This window comes from Babylonia areolata, chromosome 27 (genome assembly GCF_041734735.1).
Source record: "Babylonia areolata isolate BAREFJ2019XMU chromosome 27, ASM4173473v1, whole genome shotgun sequence".
In the NCBI taxonomy this organism is placed as follows: Eukaryota; Metazoa; Mollusca; class Gastropoda; order Neogastropoda; family Buccinidae; genus Babylonia; species Babylonia areolata.
Window position 1 is genome coordinate 11236546 of NC_134902.1, and position 21604 is coordinate 11258149.

General features: G+C 38.0%; 2 protein-coding genes across 9 annotated transcripts in view; one reads left to right on the forward strand and one right to left on the reverse strand.

Moving 5' to 3' along the window:
- Positions 1-12704, forward strand: part of LOC143301531 (ciliary microtubule-associated protein 3-like) — a 33422-nt gene extending 20718 nt beyond the window's left edge. For 4 of the 5 annotated variants that reach the window (XM_076615894.1, XM_076615893.1, XM_076615897.1 and 1 more), the window contains one exon: positions 6451-12704. In XM_076615894.1, the coding sequence (XP_076472009.1) occupies positions 6451-6519 (69 nt within the window). In that variant the 3' untranslated portion in view covers positions 6520-12704. Of the gene's footprint in view, positions 1-1487; positions 4047-6450 lie in introns of those variants that run through there. The other variant, XM_076615896.1, reaches the window with a different exon arrangement.
- The window catches only part of LOC143301530 (uncharacterized), a 51533-nt gene continuing 41393 nt past the window's right edge, over positions 11465-21604 (reverse strand). For all 4 annotated transcript variants that reach the window (XM_076615890.1, XM_076615892.1, XM_076615888.1 and 1 more), the window contains 2 exons: positions 14725-15503; positions 11465-14022 (listed from right to left, as the gene is read on the reverse strand). In XM_076615890.1, the coding sequence (XP_076472005.1) occupies positions 13896-14022; positions 14725-15503 (906 nt within the window). In that variant the 3' untranslated portion in view covers positions 11465-13895. The remainder of the gene's footprint in view (positions 14023-14724; positions 15504-21604) is intronic.

Below are 21604 nucleotides of genomic sequence, written 5' to 3' on the forward strand. Positions count from 1 at the left end.
TGCATGTTTGTGCAGCACTGGTGTTCCTGCATTGATTTGATTTGATGTGGATACTTATTTGGTGCCTATCCTCAGTAAGAGACCAAGCTCTCAGTGCTTTATATTCACAGTCATTTGAGCAACAGGCTGACTACCTGGGTGAGTGAGTGAGAGCTGCATTCAGGCGCTGATTATTCATTTCCTGTGACATTCAGTCAGGCTTCAGTCAAGTACACACGCACGCACGCATGCGCGCACGCACGCACATACATACACACATATACTTTCTTATTGCCATGGGTTCTTTTGCTTACAATATGTGTGTGCTACACAAGGGACCTTAGTTTATCATCTCTTTTGAATGACAATTGGACTAGATTTCTAATTTTTTTTTCCAGGGATTACTCTCTTGTGGCCTTGGGTTCTTTTAAGTGTTTTAAGTGAATGCGTTCACAGGACCTTGGTCTATCATCTCATCTGAATGACTAGCATGCATCCAACCCACCACTCAAGGTTGATGGAGGGAGAGAATTTTGGCAAGTGTGGCATGTCTTTTTCTTTTCTTTCAGTTACAAAGTCATTTGGTCAGCATTCTTTCTCTCTTCATGGCCCACCTACCTGGAACCAACTCCCTATGCAGATCAGGAACTCTCCCTCTTCCACTTGATTCAAGTCTTACCTGAGACCCCACTTCTTTAAATCCCACCACTTTGCTCCCTTAAATTTTGCACTTGAAAGTACGATGGAAAATTCTGAAGTGTATTTCAGACACAATTACCGGTCGCTGTTTTCTTGTCTTGTGTATTTAGAACTATTTTTCAGTATCACTAGAGTTTTATCAAGACTAAAATAATCAAATAAAGTTGAAATTGTGTTAGATTTATTTATCGGAAAAACACAGAACTGCTTGACATGGCACTTCTGCCATCTTGGATTTCTTCATTTTCAAGACTCCACGCTGTGCTCGCTTTTGCTTGATTTCTCTTCAACCATAAGTTTGTCTGGCTCTGATAGTGACCAGGTAATGTCAGATAGTGAGTTTTCTGACAACTGGAACCCTGATGACAATGCTGAAGAGTGGACTGGAAGCATGGAGCAGCGCAATCTGACTGGACCCCGTTTTAACCCAGAAAGGTATGTGAGAAAGTAGGTCAGGCAAACAAAATCTGTGTAAATGTTGCTCCTCTGTTCAAAGTCATGCTTCTGGATCTCAGAATTTGTTCCTTGCATATCAGCAATGTATTTTTTTACAGTGTTTTACACACTTGAAATGATTGCTTGTAAAATTCAAGGCTATTTTTTGCCGATATCAATTGTTGCTATGGAAGGGATTCTTTTGTTTACATTTGTTCGTGAACTGTGAAACTGATACAGAGTTGTTCAGAACTGTCTGTGCTCTCACCTTCCTGGTTGGTTTGAGAATGGGCAGAATTGAAGTATTTAGACTCAACTCTTCAAAACATTGCTGTTTTATTCTACATTTATTATGTTTTTTTATCTGATTTTAGAGCAGGGAGTTATGACAATATAGATCCAGGGCCAAGCCAGCCATGCCTCCATTTCAGCCTTCACGTCTTCCTGGATTCTACTTACCTCATTTCAGGACACGTGAAGATGCAGAGAGGTTCACCACAGCCGCAAGTTTTTTCAAACTGTTTTTTTTTTTTACTGTGAAATAAGTATCCACACTTTGTGAATATACTAATATACATGCACAGCAGCATGGTCTAGACAGGGACCTGTTCGCCCTGTCTGGAGTGATGTTAGAAGGAACTGTAAACGCTGTTACCTCTTGGAAAAAACAGAAAGAAAATTTGCTGTGAAGTGTGAAACCTGTGACACATTTTATTGTTTTCAGGAAGAGAGGAACTGTCTCCTTCTGTCACACAGCTAGGTTGTCACACAGGTTGAACTGTGGATCATGATTCATATCTTGCCAAGAATGTACATGACCTGTACATTTCAAGAACATTTCCTTTACTCTGATTCAGCTTATTTAGACATTTTTAGCAGTGCTGTGACTGCTTATCATTATGTGTTGAATAGTAAGAACTAATCTGTGTAATTTGTAATTGGTGGTCTGTTACACGTACTGGTATTGTAGTATGTTAATTTTCCAGGTCTATTCTGATAATGAATACCGTGCTGCTAAGTACTAGAAATGTCCATGCCTGTCAGCAGAAAACAAGAACTGGTTCTGGTATTATTTTTTAGTTTGTATGAAATACTCTGAATGGATTTTGACAATGCAGCTCGTAGATTTTTTGTTGTTGTACACAGTTTACTATATATTTTAGTTTGTGAGAACTGATTTATGATATCATTACAAAAAGGATTTCGTATGGAAGCTTCTTCAATTTGTTTCAATGATATACAACATATGTAGTTTGTATGCTTATGAGTGTCTCATATTGTGTTTTGAATGGTGTTGGGATGGAGATTTTCAACGTTTTTGATGGTAATGGGTGCTATCTTTCTGTGCACTAATTATGTCTTATATATCTGATAATATAATAACAAATTGTATCTGATATTATTTTGTGGTCTATGTCAGGTATTCTGGCTGATTTTGAACCTTGCAGGAAGAAAAGAAAACAAAAATTGTTCTTTGAGATTTCTTTATTAAAAAAACAAAACAAATATATTTACCCATAAAGCCTAACTTGAGTAGATGCCATTCATCTCTGATTTATTTTATCAATAAAACATGGATTTCACATGAAAGAATATTCAATTGTCTTTCATTTGATATATAATGTGAGTTGTTTGCTTGTTGTGAGTGTCTGATGTTGAGTCTTGAATGATGCCAGTGTGGTGATTTTAGCAAAACTTAACATTTTCCGCGAAGTGGTAAGAGTTAAACAAATGTAGAAACCACCGCTCCACCCCATTGTTCTCATTGTGTACTTCTTGTCTGTGTGTGTGTGTGTGTGTGTTTGAGTACATATGCGCGTGTGTGTGTGAGTGTCTGTCTGTGTACATGTTCTTGTGTGTGCCTGTCTCTGTGTATGTTTACCCTTAGAGCCCTATTTAGAGAAAGATGCTATATAAATCCACATTATTATTATTACTGTTAAGGTCCATAAAAGGTAGCAAAATTACAATAATGAAGCATATATTAGTATTATGTAATAGTAGGTAGGCCCGGCCAAATTTTCAAATTATAGCAGAAGCCTCATATTTGCAAGAATGAAATAGTGCAATAATGTAAAAAGCCACACCAAATTTCAAAGCCATATCTCAAATATTTTAAAGAGTTTTGAATTTTCAAAAAATTCCACGATTTTAGCCAGTCTCACAAAATGGCATTTTGGAACCTGTGTAGAATTGCCACTAATGCATTCTCATAGTCAAAACTCTTCATATATGATCTATATAGTACGCAAAAGACATCAGATTTTTTTTTTTAGTCGGCTGTTAATGTTATTGGCTGAATGCAAGTGTCATAAATTCTGAGGAAAATGCTTATTTTCTGCATGTCCGATCCTGCAGATTTGATGGTAGCGTTACTCAAATGACTGGAACTAAAAAACTGTTTTCATCTACATAAACATTTAAGATATTTTCAGGTTCAGGAAAGACTGTAGACTTACAGGATAGCAAATGTTGATAATGAATCTTGATAAATGACAGCTTTTGATAAGATTTTATAAAAAAAAAGAAAAAAAAAAAAGCTTTATTCAAGACGATCGGGTATAATGTGCTCCGTTAATGCTAGAAATGATTCTCCTTTTAAATATTTTTCAGGATTTGTGTGTGTGTATGTGTGTGTGTGTGTTTCAAAATCAGTATGTATGCATCACTTTATGGAATTGTTTTCTTGTTTATACATCATTATTATCAATATTAACTATTAATCAGCACAGGTTATCGTACCAGTTCTAAAGTACACACATCCAGCTGAACTAATGCATGCTCCGTATCAGTGCTGAAGTATAAAAAAGTTGAAAGGAAACAACAGTCTTACAATACAGCATTAAATGTACCCCTGGTAGTGTTATTTTGATTAGGTTTTCTTCTCTCTCTCTCTCTCTCTCTATATATATATATATATGTGTGTGTGTGTGTGTGTGTGTGTGTGTGTGTGTATGTGTGTGTGATGTATACTCTCTCTGTGTAATATATATATAATGTATATATATATATATGTATATATATATATATATAGAGAGAGAGAGAGAGAGAGAGAATTCTCTCTCTCTATATATATATCTGTGTGTATGTATGTGTTTGTGTGTGTGTGTGTGAAATAAAACAGAAGTAAGAAAACACAGTAAGTATGTTGTGCGATCACAAAGTTGAACAAGACCAATTGAACTTCTCTCTGAAAAATTTGTCTGCTATTTGGATGGAGTTCTTGGCTGTCTTTCATTGTCAGAAAGAGAATTGTTTCACAACAGAAAACGGTGATGCTAACTAAAATTATAAAACCTATCATTCAAATACTTATTAAAATAATTAATGTAAAGTTGGTTTCCATTTTTTTTCTAATTTCCCCCCGTATTTGAATCAAAACTACAACTACGTTGAGCTATGCGACAAGACTTCCATAAAGCGGGGCATTGAAACCTCAGATCTAAAAATAGATCTAGTTGATCAGTGACATAAAAAATGTGAGGTCTCCACTTTTTCGTTAAATGGACACTGCTCCTTAAAAGCTTTCGGGTCATTTTATAAAGTATTTTAAAGACTAAATAATGAATTTTTCAGTGGTGGGTTTGATAAGAAGATTTATTTTGTCTGGAAGCACAGTAGAGCATCAAGAAAAATAGGTAAATTTTGAGCAACATTTTTTTATTTTATAAATTGAGTAAAATATATCAGCTGGAAACTTAGCCCATGTAAACGTAGAGAACGTGATCTTTTATTTGAGAGGTCTCTTAAGTTGTTTGGTTGTAAGGAGCAATCTCCCTAACCTGTTTTTGTCACCAACCCTCTCAGACCAGAAGCAGATGTCGGCAAACTTGTTCACCGCACTGTGTTTTGAAGAGCAAAGGACACTCCACTTCGGGCAATCAGTTTCACTCACACTGTCTCACACACAAACAAAGAAACACTTTCAGGAACGAACAAAGGTGGTTTTATTTTCTGATATATCTTTCAGCTTGATGTATGCAGTATTGTGCTTGCTATGGCAAAGAGAAAAGTGATAAAAATAGGATCTGTTAGCCATAGTTACACAGTATTACATAGCAGCCAGACTTACCTAGTAATAGTATTGAGTTGTGGTATGTGATGAGGTGATCTGTGGAGTGTTGTTTGTTGGTGTATTGTGTAATGTGGTGTGATGTACTGTGTAATGTATTTTTGCTGTACACACTGTGTATACTGTACCTTGTTATGCAGTAGAGTATGTATTGTTTAAGCTGTATTGTGCTGTTCAAAATGATACACTGTACTGCATGATGTATTTGGCTGTACATGCTGTTTTAGGTTTTGCTGCACCATGTTATGCAGTACAGTGTGTATGATTGTATTGTATACTGCTGTGTTGTACTGATCAGTATTGTACTGCACCATACAACACTGTGCTATAATGTATATTGTTCCATCATGTACTATGCTGTGCTGTTGATCTTGTTGCACACTGTTCAACTGGGTAGTGATATTATCCTTGGCTAACTGTAGTGTAATGTAATGTACTGTACCCAATGTACTTTATTGTTTTAAATGTACACACTGCTCCCCCCCCCCTGCACCCTCCTCACCCTTCACCCCCCCATTTCTCTGTTATGTCTCTTTGTTGACCTGCCAATGGACTGTGATTCACCAACTTAGGTCACAAAGTCACATGCACATTAATTTCTTTTCACTTGCAATTCTGATGATTGTCTTTACCTATCCTGGTAATTAGTTTAAAATGTGAAAGATGAATGTGCCATGTATGAAGTTGTGCCTCTTTCTAGCCATTGGAACATGAACATGTCAGGGTGTTAACATCGGGTCTGAGTCTGCCCTTTGGAATGAAGAAATAATGAATGTGATATGCAGAACTGAAGGCTGTATTTGCTCATTTCCCCCTGTCATAAAACCTTTGTATTGTTTTCTGGAGCATATTGATGTCCTGTATTGTGGTGTAATTTTACCTGTGTAAGGTCTGTTGAGTAGCATGAAAGCTCGCAACAGCATGAGCAGATCTGCAGATGTTAGTTCTCCCCCCTGGTTTTTAGTGGGCAGTGGTGAGAGTAGGCAGGGTGAGGACCAGGTCTGAGGCAGTCACTGGTTGTTAGAAGGGAAGGGGAGACAGGGAGGGGAGAAATGAGGAACGGTATGTGGGGGAGATTGAGTCAGGGAAGTTTACTGATCTTGTAAGGTTTAGAGCTCACAGCAACTTCTTGCTTACACAAAAAAAATATCAAACATGATTCATCCCTTCCTTTCTGTGAGATTTGATAGATATAAAGATGTAATGATTTCTTTTAATTATATGCAACATAGCATAATAACATAATAGTATCTATTGGTTTACAGTTGAGTTCCACTAAAGAGGAGCTGAAGTTTCACCGAAAGCTGGCCTACCTCAAGTTATACTATGACTGAAGGATCCTGAAGAATCTGTCATACTCAGTTAAGAGATTCCATTCCATGAAATCATACATCAAAAGAAGAATGAGTGCTTGCATAAATATAAAAGTTGTGATATTGTTAACGATTTAATCAGAATTTGGTGCATTTCTAAGTATAAGTTCTTTTTTGTAAAAACCCCGGAATGCCCATCATGAGCTGAGGACTTGTGAAGTTTGTTGTGGAACATGTATTGGGGGTCAGAAATTGCTGCTTTCTGAAAAACTGAGCTACACTGCATGTGCAATGTTAGCAGTTCTAACTTTGTGTCAAGAATTGTCTTAACCTTCGCTGGCTATCGTGGGTCGTACATGACCCAGAAGGGTACAAAAACGCAAATATCTGAGCCAATTCTTAATATTTTTCTATGAAGTTTCAGAAATGCTTCCTACACCTTAAAGGCCAACTTTTGCCAAAAAATGAAAAAAATTCATTAATTAGTTGGGTGTGTGTCCATTGAGATTGATGATGACCATCGTTGTCATCCAGCTGGGGGATGGGGGCAGGGTGGTGGTGTTAACTCTTTCGTTCCTATTTTTCTCTGAACCATTACTCCCCCTTGTTCTGAGATCCCTACCATTCGCATATTCCCTTCATTCCTGGATTTAGGGGAGAGAAAGAAAGTATGAAACAGTACTTATTTTGGAGGCTTACGGTAACGGGCTCATTACAGTACACTAAGATTGTCATATACTGTTGTATTCAGAATTGATGTGAGAAGTTGTCTAAGACCCTGTTGACACTATAGGGTGACATCTCTGGTGACACTCAGGTGTAAAACAGGTGAGTTTGGGGTCAAACACAATGCATACAACTAGGTACTACATGCAGGACAGTGTTTTGCTTGCAGAGTATGCACATCATGCAGGTACTCACCGAGTAGTGCCTCATATGTATCTCAGTGCCACACTGCTAGTCATATCCACGAAAAAGTGTCACAATTGTCACTACTATTGTCCTTATCACATGAATGATTTGAACTTTGTCTCAAAGAGAATGTATGCCTTTCACTACACTAGCAGTGACTGAGCCAGAATCGGATCATTATCTACACAATTCTTGAACAAAAACTATTCAGAAATGATACTGTCTCCAAATACGCACGTCCATGTCACAATCATCACGTAATATGCCACACAAAGGTGACACGTGTGTGATATACCTTGAAGCAGTCATGCCAGTTACTGCACAAGTATACACCACAATTTTCACACTTCTTACTTTTTTAACTTTTCATCACCCGCTATCTGTGCTTCTGTAGCAACAGCTAATTGCACTCTCTCCTTGTCATTCATTTGAAACAGATTGAAATCATTATCTGTTAGAGCGTTGAAAAACTCATCATCAGAAAACTGGTCACAATCCGAACTTTCTACACATTCCGTTTTTCTGTGTCCGTGTGTCTACACAGCACATCGGCAAGAATGGAGCGGCGCCCGCTTTCCCACGGCCTAGGGAGGGGGAGGGGGTGTCTGGCATCCATTCCACTCATAAACACTGCCCCGCTAGTGACCCGGTCAAGGATAGATGATGCGCACTGATGACGCGACTCGCGGGAAGTTCAAAGCGCTTATCGCGAGAACCGATTTTCCGGGCTGCAGGAAGGAAAGGGGGAATTCTCTGCTGCACGGTTTTCCGGCCTCCAGGAATGAAAGATAAAAATCCTGTAAACCGGAAAACCATGCTGCAGGGATGAAAGAGTTAATGAGTAATTAAAGGTGGCGTTTTAACTACACACAGACACTTGTGTGGGTCGTGTATGACCCATGCTTTTTAAAGAGGAAAAAACGTGTCACACCTTGAAAGCTCGTGTGGGTCATGCACGACCCATACCTTTTTAATAGTGATTTCAGAAGGTTTAATTTGCAATTAGTGAAGGAAAATAAAGAAGTTTTACTTTCAATAGCCTTACTACCCCACTAATCTACCACTACCACCCCCCCCCCCCCCCCCCCCCCGCATACCCCCCTCCCCCCACCTGCCCCGTCCCTTTCGCCTGTCTTCAGCTATAACCCCCTTCCATCCCTTTCTCTAACAGCATGTACCTGTGTGATTGAATATCTTTGATTGTGCATGTATTGGATGCTATGAGTCATCTCTCTCTCTGTCTCTTTATCTATCTCTGTCTCAGTTTCTCTCTCTCTCTCTCTCTGTGTGCATAAGTAGGGTTTGTATGTATGTGCATGTGGTGTTATGCGTTTGTGTGTGTGATCAGTTGTGTGTGCGTGTGTGAGTGTGTGTGTGTGTGTGAATGCGAGAGCATGTTTCTTCTGAGTGTATGTTTGTGCGAGTCTGTGTGTGCATGTGTGTGTAATCAGTTGTTACGATATGTTTTCCTTTTCTATATTTTGTTGTAAGCTTTAGAGGAATATACAGGTTTTTGTCTCTTTACAAAGTATGGGTCGTGCACGACCCACACAAGCTTTGGAGGAATATACAGGTTTTTGTCTCTTTAAAAGGTATGGGTTGTGGACGTCCCACATGAGCTTCTGTGTGTAGTCAAAAGCGACAGTGGTATGGGTCATGAACGACCCACATGATCTTCCGTGTGTAGTCAAAAGTGGCAGCCAGCGAAGGTTAAGCCAATGTAGACTTTGGAAAATTCTTAACACTAAGCTAACATTGGGCTGCTAGGATCATTTATGAATCATTGAATGTAATCCAGCCTTATTGTTATGCCCCAACTGAAACAGTGTACTTTATTCCAAATGTCACTGATCCAGTGCAGTCTGCTGTCATGGAGATCAAGAAATGATGTACTGAGCTACATGAAGTTTGATGATGAAATATGTTGCAATCTGCCCTGGTGCTTTAGCATCATCTGACTGAACAATTACAAAGGCCAAGGCTGCAATATCATTTGTAAAAAAGTACATAAAACCCATTGTTTGAATGATAAAGACTGAGGCTGCCATAGACTTTAGAGCTTGTAGAAAAATCTTTCAGGATTACTTTTGCTGTCAGCATCCATAGACTGATAGAGACAGAACAAAAATTATCTGAATGATTAGGAGTAAGACTGCCATATCATTAGCGGGAGAAAATTAAAATTCTAAAAGCCTGAAAGTGAAAGCAGCATACATATTTTGGCTGTTGAATGCCCTATTAGTAAGTACTGTTCCTCGGTAGTTCTGCATCCAGTGTGTGTGCTCATTTGGTGTAATTATATATTTTGTTCTGGGCCATTTCCTTTTTGACTCGCTTGTGTAACCAGTGTGAGTCCATGTAATACCCCTTGTTGGGTTGTCTCTGTGTGTGTGTATGTCTGTGTGTCCATGGTAAACTTTTAACATTGTCCTTTTCTCTGGAAATAACAAAATCTGGATTGAAAATAGTAGGAAAAAGATCTTCATAGTTGTACCAATAATAGATTTAAGTCTTCCGGATTAAGCTGTATTTCCAGATCATGAACTGTTTATTTCATGGAGGATCCCGATTCAGAAAATGGTTGGGTTTGAAGTCATACATGACCTCATTTTTCCTCGCTGGGATTCTGGACAGAATACATACAGTGACACTTACTACATCATCGGTGTGCTTACTGCATACAAATATTTTAAAGTGGATACTAAATTGACTAGAATGAATATAAAAGAGAAATTGAATAGACCGTGACCTAGTTTCCGAGTGTAACTAAGCCTTTTGAACACGAATCTCTGCAGATCTGGATAAAAACGGCCACATATTGCGGTGTGCTTGAGGCGATGGGAACAACTTTTCTGTGGACTTATAAAAAATTCTTAAAATCAAATACCCAAGATATACCAAAATATGATTTTAATGGCATTATCACCTCAAATACCATCATCTATTTATCACGCTGAGAAAATACGTTTAAATGTCAAGTTTTTAATGCCATTGGTAGATGAGTGTTAGTGCTGTGTGTAAGTCTACTCACTTTCAACCCAAACATACTTTGTTTGAATCTGCATTTGTACCCGTTTCGTTTTCTTTTGGGGAGGGGGTTAACCCTAAGCTTTATAACAAATACAGAACACATTTCTAATTTTTTGTAATTTTATTTAATTTGTATATATAGATATATCTATTATTTCTAAGTATCACAAGTGAGTCTTGAAGGCCTTGCCTCTCTTGTTTATAGTTAGAAAGTTCAATTACATTTATTCTTTTAAAATTTTATATTGTATATTTTTTGTTGTTGACTGTTCAAACATGTTGTATTATATAGTTAGCATGTTCATCTTATTTTTTATATTGTGCAATAGTAAATTGGTATATTATCTGACACTATAAGTATATACTTAAACATTTATCTTTATTTTAATGTTTACCATTAACTTTCTGTGTTCATGATGATGGTATTCTTTTTCCCTTTCAGTATTTCAAGTACTTGATCATGTTATGTTTTCTTTTATTACATGGCTTAGAAAATAGAAATAAATATTTTGAAAGTGAATTGTCTGTCAACAGTTTTCGTAAGATACGAAGAGTGTGAGATTCATGTGATACTGATTAGACACAACTGAACTTAAACTGGAACAAGAGGCACAACTGACCACAACCAAAGTGACTTGGCAGCAGTGTAGGGTCTTATTTGGTATGTTGCTTCATCATGTTTTTATTGATGGCCTAACACTGTTGACAGTGGCTTGTGGACTGCCAGTGCTGGGAGGGCTGCAACAGGACAACCTGGAGAGGTTGTGTGTGGGGGATTCAGGGTTAGAGACCCAACAATGCCAATGTTACCAGTAACCACACACAGACATGCACTCATGTGAAGACAAATAATTAGCTGACCCAAGGTAATTACTCACTTTTCTTGAACACAGAATCTATGAGAATGTTATGGGAAAAAATCCCAAGACACAAAATAATAGTGAGAAGGTTAACTGTCATGACACTAAACTTCATCATTCAACAATCCATGCAGTCTCTGAAATGATCAACAGGAGAAAAAATATCATATTTGTACAACATAACTCATTTATTACAAATGTTGCTGAACACAACTGACATTCATACTGTACATATCAACTGTGATAATCTCTATTTTCATTGTAGATAATGCATGCCAACATCTCCATTTGTTTTTAATTATAATAGTAAGAAATATTATCACATAGCTGATAATGAGATGTAGATAGGATACTGAAATTTGTTTGCTCTTTCCCATTCTCACTTGTTTACAAAACAATATTCTAAGTACCAAAAAAACAAACAAACAAAAAAAAACCACCTGTAAGAGATCCAATTGCAGTTTCATGGACAAGAACAAAATGAAAGCACTGTAATTCATGTATGATTTCAAATTCATTCTAAACCCAACATACACTGATACAAAGCAGACACCAACAGCGATGAAATCAATTCTGTAAACTCAGAACACCCAAACTAAAACTACTTGTCAGATGATTCAGGACTGCAGCTAACTGCATTTGTAACACATGGTTTGTCCATCTCAGTGATTTGTGAATGCACTTTCCCTCACATATTACTCTGAAAACATTTTATTTCATACATAAATTGAAATAAAAACTGTGTTGACTCAATTTTGACCGGTTTCTTGACAGGTTTCTTATTAATTAATGTACCTTCTATTCTGCAGTGCCTGACAGCAGGGAAACTGAAACTTGTGAAAGATGCCAGTACAGCACTCAGAATCACACTGTCAACGAGTTCTCACCATACATTCCCCTTTTCTCCTCTCTTTAAATTTAATGATAGTGAACATTTTCCCCCACAATGAGTGCTACATCTACGCTGAGAGCTGTACATGATCATCTCCTCTTATCACACCTTTGTTTAGTACACTGCATTCCTTATCTGTGGATTACTTCATCTGTCAATGTAAAAACTACAGATCTTACTCTTCATGCAGGACACAGGGACAGTGTCTCAGTCAGTGTGGTTTTGAGCACCAGCCCAATAACACAGTGTACATGTCCTGCTGACACACACAATTCCACAGTCACCATTCGCCACCACTGAGCAGAATGAGAAGAAAAGCTCTTTTCTAAAGTATTAATCAATTCAAAGAAACGTCTCATAGCATGATTTTGCTTACAAAATTATAACAATTAGGTGTATGTTATGTACACAAGGTCAAATGTACATATTGGTGAGTAAAACAAAAACAATAAATGCCACCATTTTCATTTAACAAAGGCACTTCATTTGAAAGCAAGTTTAAAAAAAACAAACACAAAAAACAAAAGCAGCCAACTGAAGGGGAATTCTGCTAATAACAGGAAGTGATTTCTTGTTCTATGCAATCCATCTAAAAAATCACCAGCATTTTTTTTTCTTGCTGGGAGACGTGTTCAAATGCCCCATTCAAAGCACATTTACAATTCAATTTCATATTCTTATAGATCAACTGATATTAATTGTGAAACTTTCTGGAAGAAAAGTTATCACACAAAACAAGAAACATCACACTGACAGAACTCTTAAAGGGGTGTGTAAACAATGAAGGGTGTTACAAGGATGGGACTCGTCATAACAGCACAGGGTCCACAGCACTGTCAAAGCAATATCCACTGTCATAAAATACAGGGTATACACTAACATGCATGTTCTGTGAGAATTGAATAGGTTCCAATGCAACCACAGGTATTTTGAAATTTCTGGAATTCTACTGAACTGCCAGTCAATGAAAAATGTGAAAGGCAACTTCAAGCCAAATAGGAATGTTGTGAAATGTGAAACTGGTCATACCTGGTAATAACACCACTGAAATGGTCATGGACACAAGTGAAATAAACATTCCATTCCACTAGCAAACAAAACACATGCTATGTCTTTCTTCAAACTTGCACAACCTCTCAAAGAAATGACAAACCACCTAAAAATGATACCATGAGAATGATAATGGCAAGAACTTGCCAACAACATACACCCCTTCACAAGGATAATGTGATTCTGTATTTCTATGACATATCACCACATGTTTTATAACATGCATGAACCCATGTAATGCTGGAATTCACTTTCTGAGCAAATCAATCCATACTTCAAGATGCAAAAAAGGTTTTTATTGATTTCTTCTATCAAGAGTGTTTATTGATGCCATAAATCATTCCACTGATTCCAAGAAAACTACAAACACTCATGTCCATCAGCTGCATTCTCATTGCTGCAGTGTTTAGTTCTGAGAGCAATGTCTCTTGTCAAGGACTTAAAAAGTGGTCCTTTTTACACACATGCAATTGTCCTGCTCCCCACAACAGTATAGTGGCCTGACTAAAAACAACCTTGAAAAGGATGGGCCAAGAGTTGTGGGATAGGGACAAGCTGTGCACCAGTAGATTATCCACCCAATATTTTCTGATGTCTGTTTTCTGAATTAAGCCATCTGTGAGGTTCCCAAAGGCCCATCACTCCAAGAGACTTCACTCCAAGAGACTGTCTATGTCCATGAGGAGATCATCCAGCTGGTCGGTATCATCCAGCGTCACTGCATCAGACTCTGACAGCAGCAGGTCATCCTGTGATTCACTGAGAAGGCGGGAGGTGGACCTGCAACAGTGAGTGATGCCAGTATGTAAAGACTTGAATACTGACTGGAATATTCAAAGGCTGAAGGGAGGTTATGGGTGGAGCAGGAAGCAATGGGTCAATGACTTCAATAATCAAGGGTGGAAGGAGAGAGAGAAGTCAGAGGATGACACTTTTCTTTAAAAAAAAAAAAAAATAATAAAAAAAAAAAAAAAAAAAAAACGACAACAAAAAAACAACAACCCCCCCCCCCCCCAAAACAAATAAAAATCAAAATTAGTCCAGACAAACACAACCCCCCACCATCCATTCCCAACACCCAAACTAAATCTTACAAGCCATTCCATTGGTTTTTTTTTAATAAAACAGTGAATCCATTTTGTGATGACTGAGGTGGTGGTGATCAATGCAAAAGGGATGCTGATCATGATTACAGAGAAGATGATTGTGACAGATGTGTTTATGATTATTGCAATATGTGAATATGGATATTGATTTTTGTGACAGAGGTGTCCATGCTTGCTGTGACAAGGATGTTGATCATGACAGGACTGTAAATAATTGAGGTGCCAGTGGTAAAGTATCATTGTGATAGTGGTGAAAATAACCATTCCAATCAGATTCTGTGCTAAAATTATGAGAAATTATAAAAAAAATATTGGTCTTTAAGAAAAAAAAAACAAAAAACCCCACACACATCAAAAGATTGGTGGTATTACTCACAGGTGACTAGAATCTCTCCTGGCCTCTGTAACTTGGGTCTTGCCATTGGATACAGATTGGCCACGAACAGACGGTGTAACTGACGACGTTGCCAATGGAGAAGCAGTTGATGCTGGAAACAGAGGTGCACCTGTTTTCTTAACAGGTATCACCACAGTCTGTTGGAGGGACACTGCTGAGGGCTGTGACTGTGATGCCATGGTGAAGACAGCAGGAACAGGGGGAGAAGGCAACACATCAGCCGGGGCACAGGAGGCAATGACAGGCACAGAGGAACTGTGGTGCAGTGGTTTCACCATCGAGTTTGTCTGTGTTGAGTCTGTTGTCAAGGACGGTCGTGAGGAAGAAGACTGAAGGGAGTCTGTGGAACAGGGGGCCACCACCGACTTGGCAAAGTTTCTCACACTGCCTGGCATCTTCGTGGTCAGGTTGTTACCACTTGAACTGAATCTGCTGACAAGTGCAGACTGTGAGGGCACACCATGAGAATCTTGGGATGCTGCAGTCTCCCTGCTGTTCAGTTTGACAGGTGAAGTGTTTGCTGCTGCAGCCCTGTTGGGACTGCTGGCAGTAATGCGTTTGGGGCTGTTGCCTTGGCCTTCCCCATCACTGCCATCGAATACCACAGGCTGAAAACGGAATATCTTCTTGGCTTCACCACTGCTGGTCTCTTGTTGGCTTGGCTTTTTGTTTTGCTGCTGTTGTTCTTTCTCCAACTGTCGCTTTCGTCTCTTCTCTGCCATGATTTCACTGAATGTTTTGACACCACAAGTTCCACCCTGGACAAAGTAAAGGACTATGTATCTTTTTCTGTTCATAAAGAAATCACTTCATTTGTAAATGTAATCAATATCTCTCATCTCTTTCCCCATGTGTACTCATCTGTAATCTAAGTATACCCAAGACAGCTAAATAGGATACTTCTCCACCACACTCCTCTTAGATAATACAAGATGCAGATTAATCAATCAAATTGATTCTTCCAGCCAGCATACACCCAAACCTGCCAACGACCTAACCTTTTTGGTCTATACAATGCAGAAGATGAAATGTTAAAGATCCTGTAATCTATGCTGACATTTAATTGGTAATGGAAACAAAAGTATACTCAGCACACACAGAAAACACCAACAAATCAGTCTGTCAGACATACAATGAAGTCATTGTAACTGCATTCTCTTTCAATTACTCTAACATGTGATGCACAAGTCAATTACTTCATTAGCAGCCAGTAAAATATCAAATTCCTTCAGAAAACAATCATACATCAATAAATGTATCACTGGCCAAAACTGCACTGTCCTTTGTAAACAAATATATCATGACAACAATTAATTGTTAATCACATTGTACATAATGAAAAAACAAAGGAATGTTTAAAAAAAAAACCACCACAGAATATTTTCAATAGAGATGTGACATCCTTAACTCCTCGCCTGCTCAACATTTTAACATTTCTGTTATCCATGTGTGCCAAGGGAAAACTTAAGGGTTTCCACCTCAGTGAAGTGGAAAAAAAAAAAAAAAAAAAAAAAAAAAAAAAAAAAAAAGAAGAGAAAAAAGTGTACTTCTTACTCAAAAAACAATATTGCCTTGAAATATTGCATGACTGCTCATATATTGTGCTTCAACTTTTAAAGTTATCATAATCCCATTGAATAACTGTTGTTAAGTGGTTAAAAGTTCCCTGCATCAAATTTAATAGATGAAAAAGAAACTGGCATGGGTTAAGTTTATGTGATGGCATCTGTTACTTTCACTTTGTGTCATAAGTGGGCTTTGACTTTTTTTTTTGTTGTTGCTGCCCCATCATCTGTACTGTTTCAGTGGCATTACTCCCACGCCACTCATTCCAAGACACCCCTTACACAACCACTCCCGTTTGTCTCAATCCCAGCATCGGCAGTCCACAGTGAACCATTGATGTTAGGTTGCTAGGAGGCTATACACCAGTGGAGATCCTGCACTGCTGCTGAGTCACTTTGGTAGTGTTCAGTGGTGCCTGTTCTGATTTAACTACTAAGCCCCCTAATGACAATAATGGCTTGGTCACGGAGCCAGACTAAGTGAGTGTCCCTCCCAGAGTGAAGACAGCCACCACATCCCTCCAACAACAGCTCCCTATGAATCCGCCCACAATGAAGACATTGACAGGACTCGCCCCAAGCACGCAAGTGGAGGGGTATCGAAAATGAGGTCACCATGACAGCAAATCATAAAAGGCCTCCGATTTTGGGACTTTTTTGTTTATACTGACGATGAAGGAGGAGGAGGATGATGACAAAGTTGCTATGGAGGTCCATTTTGGTTTTGGACTACGTAACAAGACTGTACTCTACGCTTCCTGTCATAATGATATCCCCTAGTCAACCAGCCCAAGAGATACAGACACTTGCAATGTTGGTCAGGTAATTATTAAAGCAATACACCCAAAGACGCATCCGTGAAGTGGATGATACTCAACTGTGTGGTCCCAGTCTCCCCATTTAAGCACGTGGGCTGTGACTTATCATCATAATCCAAATATGTAGGTAGCGGCAGCCCCCATGGCCGATGCCGGGAAACTTATGAACGCCTAAAAAATTGACTAATTTTGAAGTGCATTTTCTCAAATTTGATTTCATTTTGTGAAAAACTATCCAACTGAAATAATTATTTATCATCCATATTTTTAATTTTTATTGCAATGCGTGAATGAGTTTGCGGATGGAAGAAAAAGAAGTGTACTTTAACGCGAAATAGCGAACCTTGTTCAATGGTGACCGGCGTCTTTCTGAGCGCGAAACAGTTTCAACCACATAGTGGCAAAAATCGCATCCGTTGTTTTCCATTCATTGGTTACTGTTTGAAAAACTGGGAGTCGTGAAAGGCGAAAGTACAAGGAGAACTTTCGTGTGTTTTTTCCCAAGCCTTGGGCGAATTAGGGTAGTTAGATCTGAGCGCAAAGTTATGGGAATTTTTCAGCTATCTTTCAACGCCTCGCGCAGTTCGAAAAAGAAATCTGACCCTCGTGATACTATATGAGCGGTAAAGAGCATTTTCTGCTGATTTCAATGGTTTTTGATCCATGAGCAATTTGCTCAAGCGATTCAAAAGCAGGCACCCCTCTTCGTCAGTTGCGTCGGCCCAATCAACATTCGACACAGGAGAGCGGCACTTCATCTAACACAAAAATGGCATTGTTTCTCCAGAAAATCTTAAGTTTCATCAGTAAGTTTTATATTATTTTTGAAAATGAATGTCTTTAGCACTTTCATGCACAATATTGAGCTGAAATTCTTTGAATCAGGATTTTGATCGATGTCAGTAACTGAGCAGCTTGGATCTATTTCATCAGTGTTTTCGTAACGTGACACCGTGTTTCAATCAGAACACGATTTATTTTTTTCTGAGTAAAACACACAGAAACTATTGATACAGAATGAAAAATGGACATGTTAAAACGGAGCCCATGAATTCCAATTACTAATATTTGATTGATTTTTGCTTTAGTAAGCAAAATATTACCTCGGTCTAAAACCGGAAGTGCTCGGGACAGCATTAGCGTCGTCTGCTACAGACTCGGTGAGTGTTAAATAAGTGAGTAAAAAATTGTAATGTGGTTTCTTTTTCCATAAAATGAGCATTTCATTCAACATCACACAAAAGTCTGATATTCTAGTTGCATTCTGCTTCGATAGCTGTGAAACTTTATATTAATATATACAGACAGATAGATACTATGCTCTCACATTCCAAAAAGAACAAGAACACCAATTCATACTAACCCCCTGTTCCCCCCCCCCACCTCCCCCTCTCTCCTCTGCAAACTTCACTTTAATAATTTGCCGAGAGTTGTATAATCATTCCCCTCACTTGTCTCTGAGTATCTCCCACCAATGGTAAGGAGAGGGGAGGGGGTTGTCAATGGTTGTGGCAAACTTGGCACTGAGCCAAATCACTGACCACTTGCTCCAGCTTAGAATCCCTGACTGCTGACAGTGATATAACCCACCACCTTCTCCCTCCAGTCATCCCCTTCCCCATTTCTTTCCTGTCAGTGGAGTAGGTTGTGTGTGTGTGTGTGTGTGTGTGTGTGTGTGTGTGTGTGAGTGAGTAAGAGAGAGAGAGAGAGAGAGAGAGAGATTGTATTTGCACATGTATGCTTGTATGTGTATGTATGTTTGAGTATTGCACATGTATGCTTGTATGTGTATGTATGTCTGAGAATGAAAAAAGTGTAATGTGAAGAGATATATGATTAATTTGAACAGTGCAGTCAACATCCTGTTTCTTAAAAAAAATTAACACCAATTTTTAACAAACTAAAATTAGTAAAAAGAAAATCAGTACAATAATACCCATAGCCTAAGCTGCACATCAGGTTCAGTCAAACTATATAACACTATCTGGGATCCAGCAATTAAGAGTATAATGTGTGTGTGTGTGTGTGTGTGTGTGTGTGTGTGTGTGTTCATGTAACCCATGATATGCTGTGCATCTCGACTGCATGAAACAGGAAACAAAGGGATAATTCATGAAATGATAAAATGCAAAATACCATGCACATATTGTGAATGAAATATTCACTTTGATATATATATATATATATATATATATATATATATATATATATATATATATATCTAAGACATGCATTCTCACATACACACACAAATAAAGGTGAGTACACAAAATATATATCAAAGAATAAAATACTAAGTATGATGTATATATTAACAATAAAATATTCAATATTTAGTAATCATATATGCCTAAGACATTTAGTAATACATTCATCTCAATCATGAAATGTAGTACCCTGAAGTGGAAATACTTCAGTAAATAATCGCATGCAACAAAGACGCATAAGTTGAACAGTACATGTAGATGGCAAAGCTCTTGTCAGCAACTGGAAAGGACAGACCCCCAAAACTTCAGTCTCAGTTGTCAAAGCATAAGTTGTTGCTGCAATTTGAGTTATTGTGTGAAAGGTAAATGCAGCCAAATAGTTCAGTGCAGTGAATTTTGTGTTGCTGTTGAATGAATACTTACCTGTTAGTATGCTCCCACTCAAAACACATCGAAATTGACAAAATCCTAAACATCTATTAAACTGAGAGCTCTGTTTTTGGTTGTATGTTTTAAATTGAATATAACATTTGTTCTTTCTTTTGAGCTGATCTGTGTATCTAACATGTTGCAGAAAGGGCTGCTCATGGCAGGGCATGCAAGACGTATTCATTGATCCAAAAAGGCCAGTATGAACAGCTCAGGTAGCGAGCAGCATGTTATTGCTGATGCCAGGAAACCTGTGAGTGCCAAAAAAGAGATTTTTTGGTGTGCATTTTCTCTCTTGTGAATCAAATGCCATTTTGTGAAGAAATAAAGATGCATCATCCACCTTTTATTTCTTATTTATTGTGGTTCTTCTACAATGAAATGCATGACTGGGTTCATGGATGGAAGAAAAAGCTAGACAGGTGAAAGAAAACAGATTCATATATCTGTCATTTTTGCTAGCAACTTAAGTAATATTTGCTCCCTCCTGGAAACCTTTGTCATGGAATGCCCCATCAACCTACCCATTCTGTATAATGCTCTCAAGTTGCATTTGTTTAAAAATTTGCAGTAATTTTGCAGAAGCTGATCAGCCAAGACCACTGGTAACTTATTGTGGCTGTAACTTCAATATTTTTTCAAAAACAAAAATTTTGAAGAAGTCTCATCCACAACGTGCACCCTTATTTATGAGAAAATCGGGTATCATTCCTTTTCTGCCAACTTTAGATGGAAGTTTTAAGGTGGATTTTAATTTATTTTGAAAGCTGACATTTCACTTAACACACACACAAAATTTCCTGGTCCTACTTGTGACAATTACTGAAATATTCATCTTTGCAGCATGCTACCCCAATAAACAGTCTTTTTTCCGCTGGTCGAATTGAAGATTTTTCAAAGTTTGAGACCCTGATACTTAAAATTCAGTTAATTATTCTGCCTGAAAAAAATTCAGTGCACTTTTTGTGATGTATTCTGCAAGATATTTTATCATGAAATGCAACTGTCTATTCTTTTCAGTGCTGTAGACCTTCAAAGTTGCTATTCTGTGCAGATTGACATGTCTTGATTTTCTATTTCCCCCTACTTTGACAGGCATATTTTCCAGTTTCTTTGCTGCTGAAGTGTTATTTTTTTCTTGTGCAATATGCCATTATCATATGGTTTTTAGAAGTATATGAGTTTTCATTACAGTACCCTCATGGACAGTACAGTATGACTGTGAAAATATTAAGTACTAACAGCATGTACGCATCGTCACATCTTTAAAATGGAATATCTTCAGAACCAATCAAGATATTCACTTACTCTTTTTTTTGTTTTTCTTATATTGTCATGTTGTTTGCCAAACATCACTTTTCAGTCATTGTAATGAATATTTAAATTTTCACTGCCGCCACCTAAAATATGTACTGGAATCATCACCCTCACCACTACACAGGATCTCTTACCCATTATCTGTGCCTTTCTGTATTTCCTGAGCCACTTCTTAGGCTGTAAACATTTGAAAAATTACTGAAACTGATCTTTGCTAGACAACACCATTTTGACCCAGCCATGTCAGCAAGTTACTTCGGAATTTTCTACTGCCTATGAACTGAACATACAAACCGTACAAGACCAAAGGATGTAAATAATCTTCACACATTGTAGAAGAACAGGAGAAACAAATTACAGCATTTCCCTTAACTATAAACTATGAACTGCTGATGTAGTAAACAGGATGTGAGAGATATGTCCTGCTGGATTGTAACAGTGCAACAAAAGGGATGCAAGTCTCACATCCCAAGGCAGGCCATGGGTTTAAAGTGGAAAAAAAGAAGAAAAATTATTGATAAAA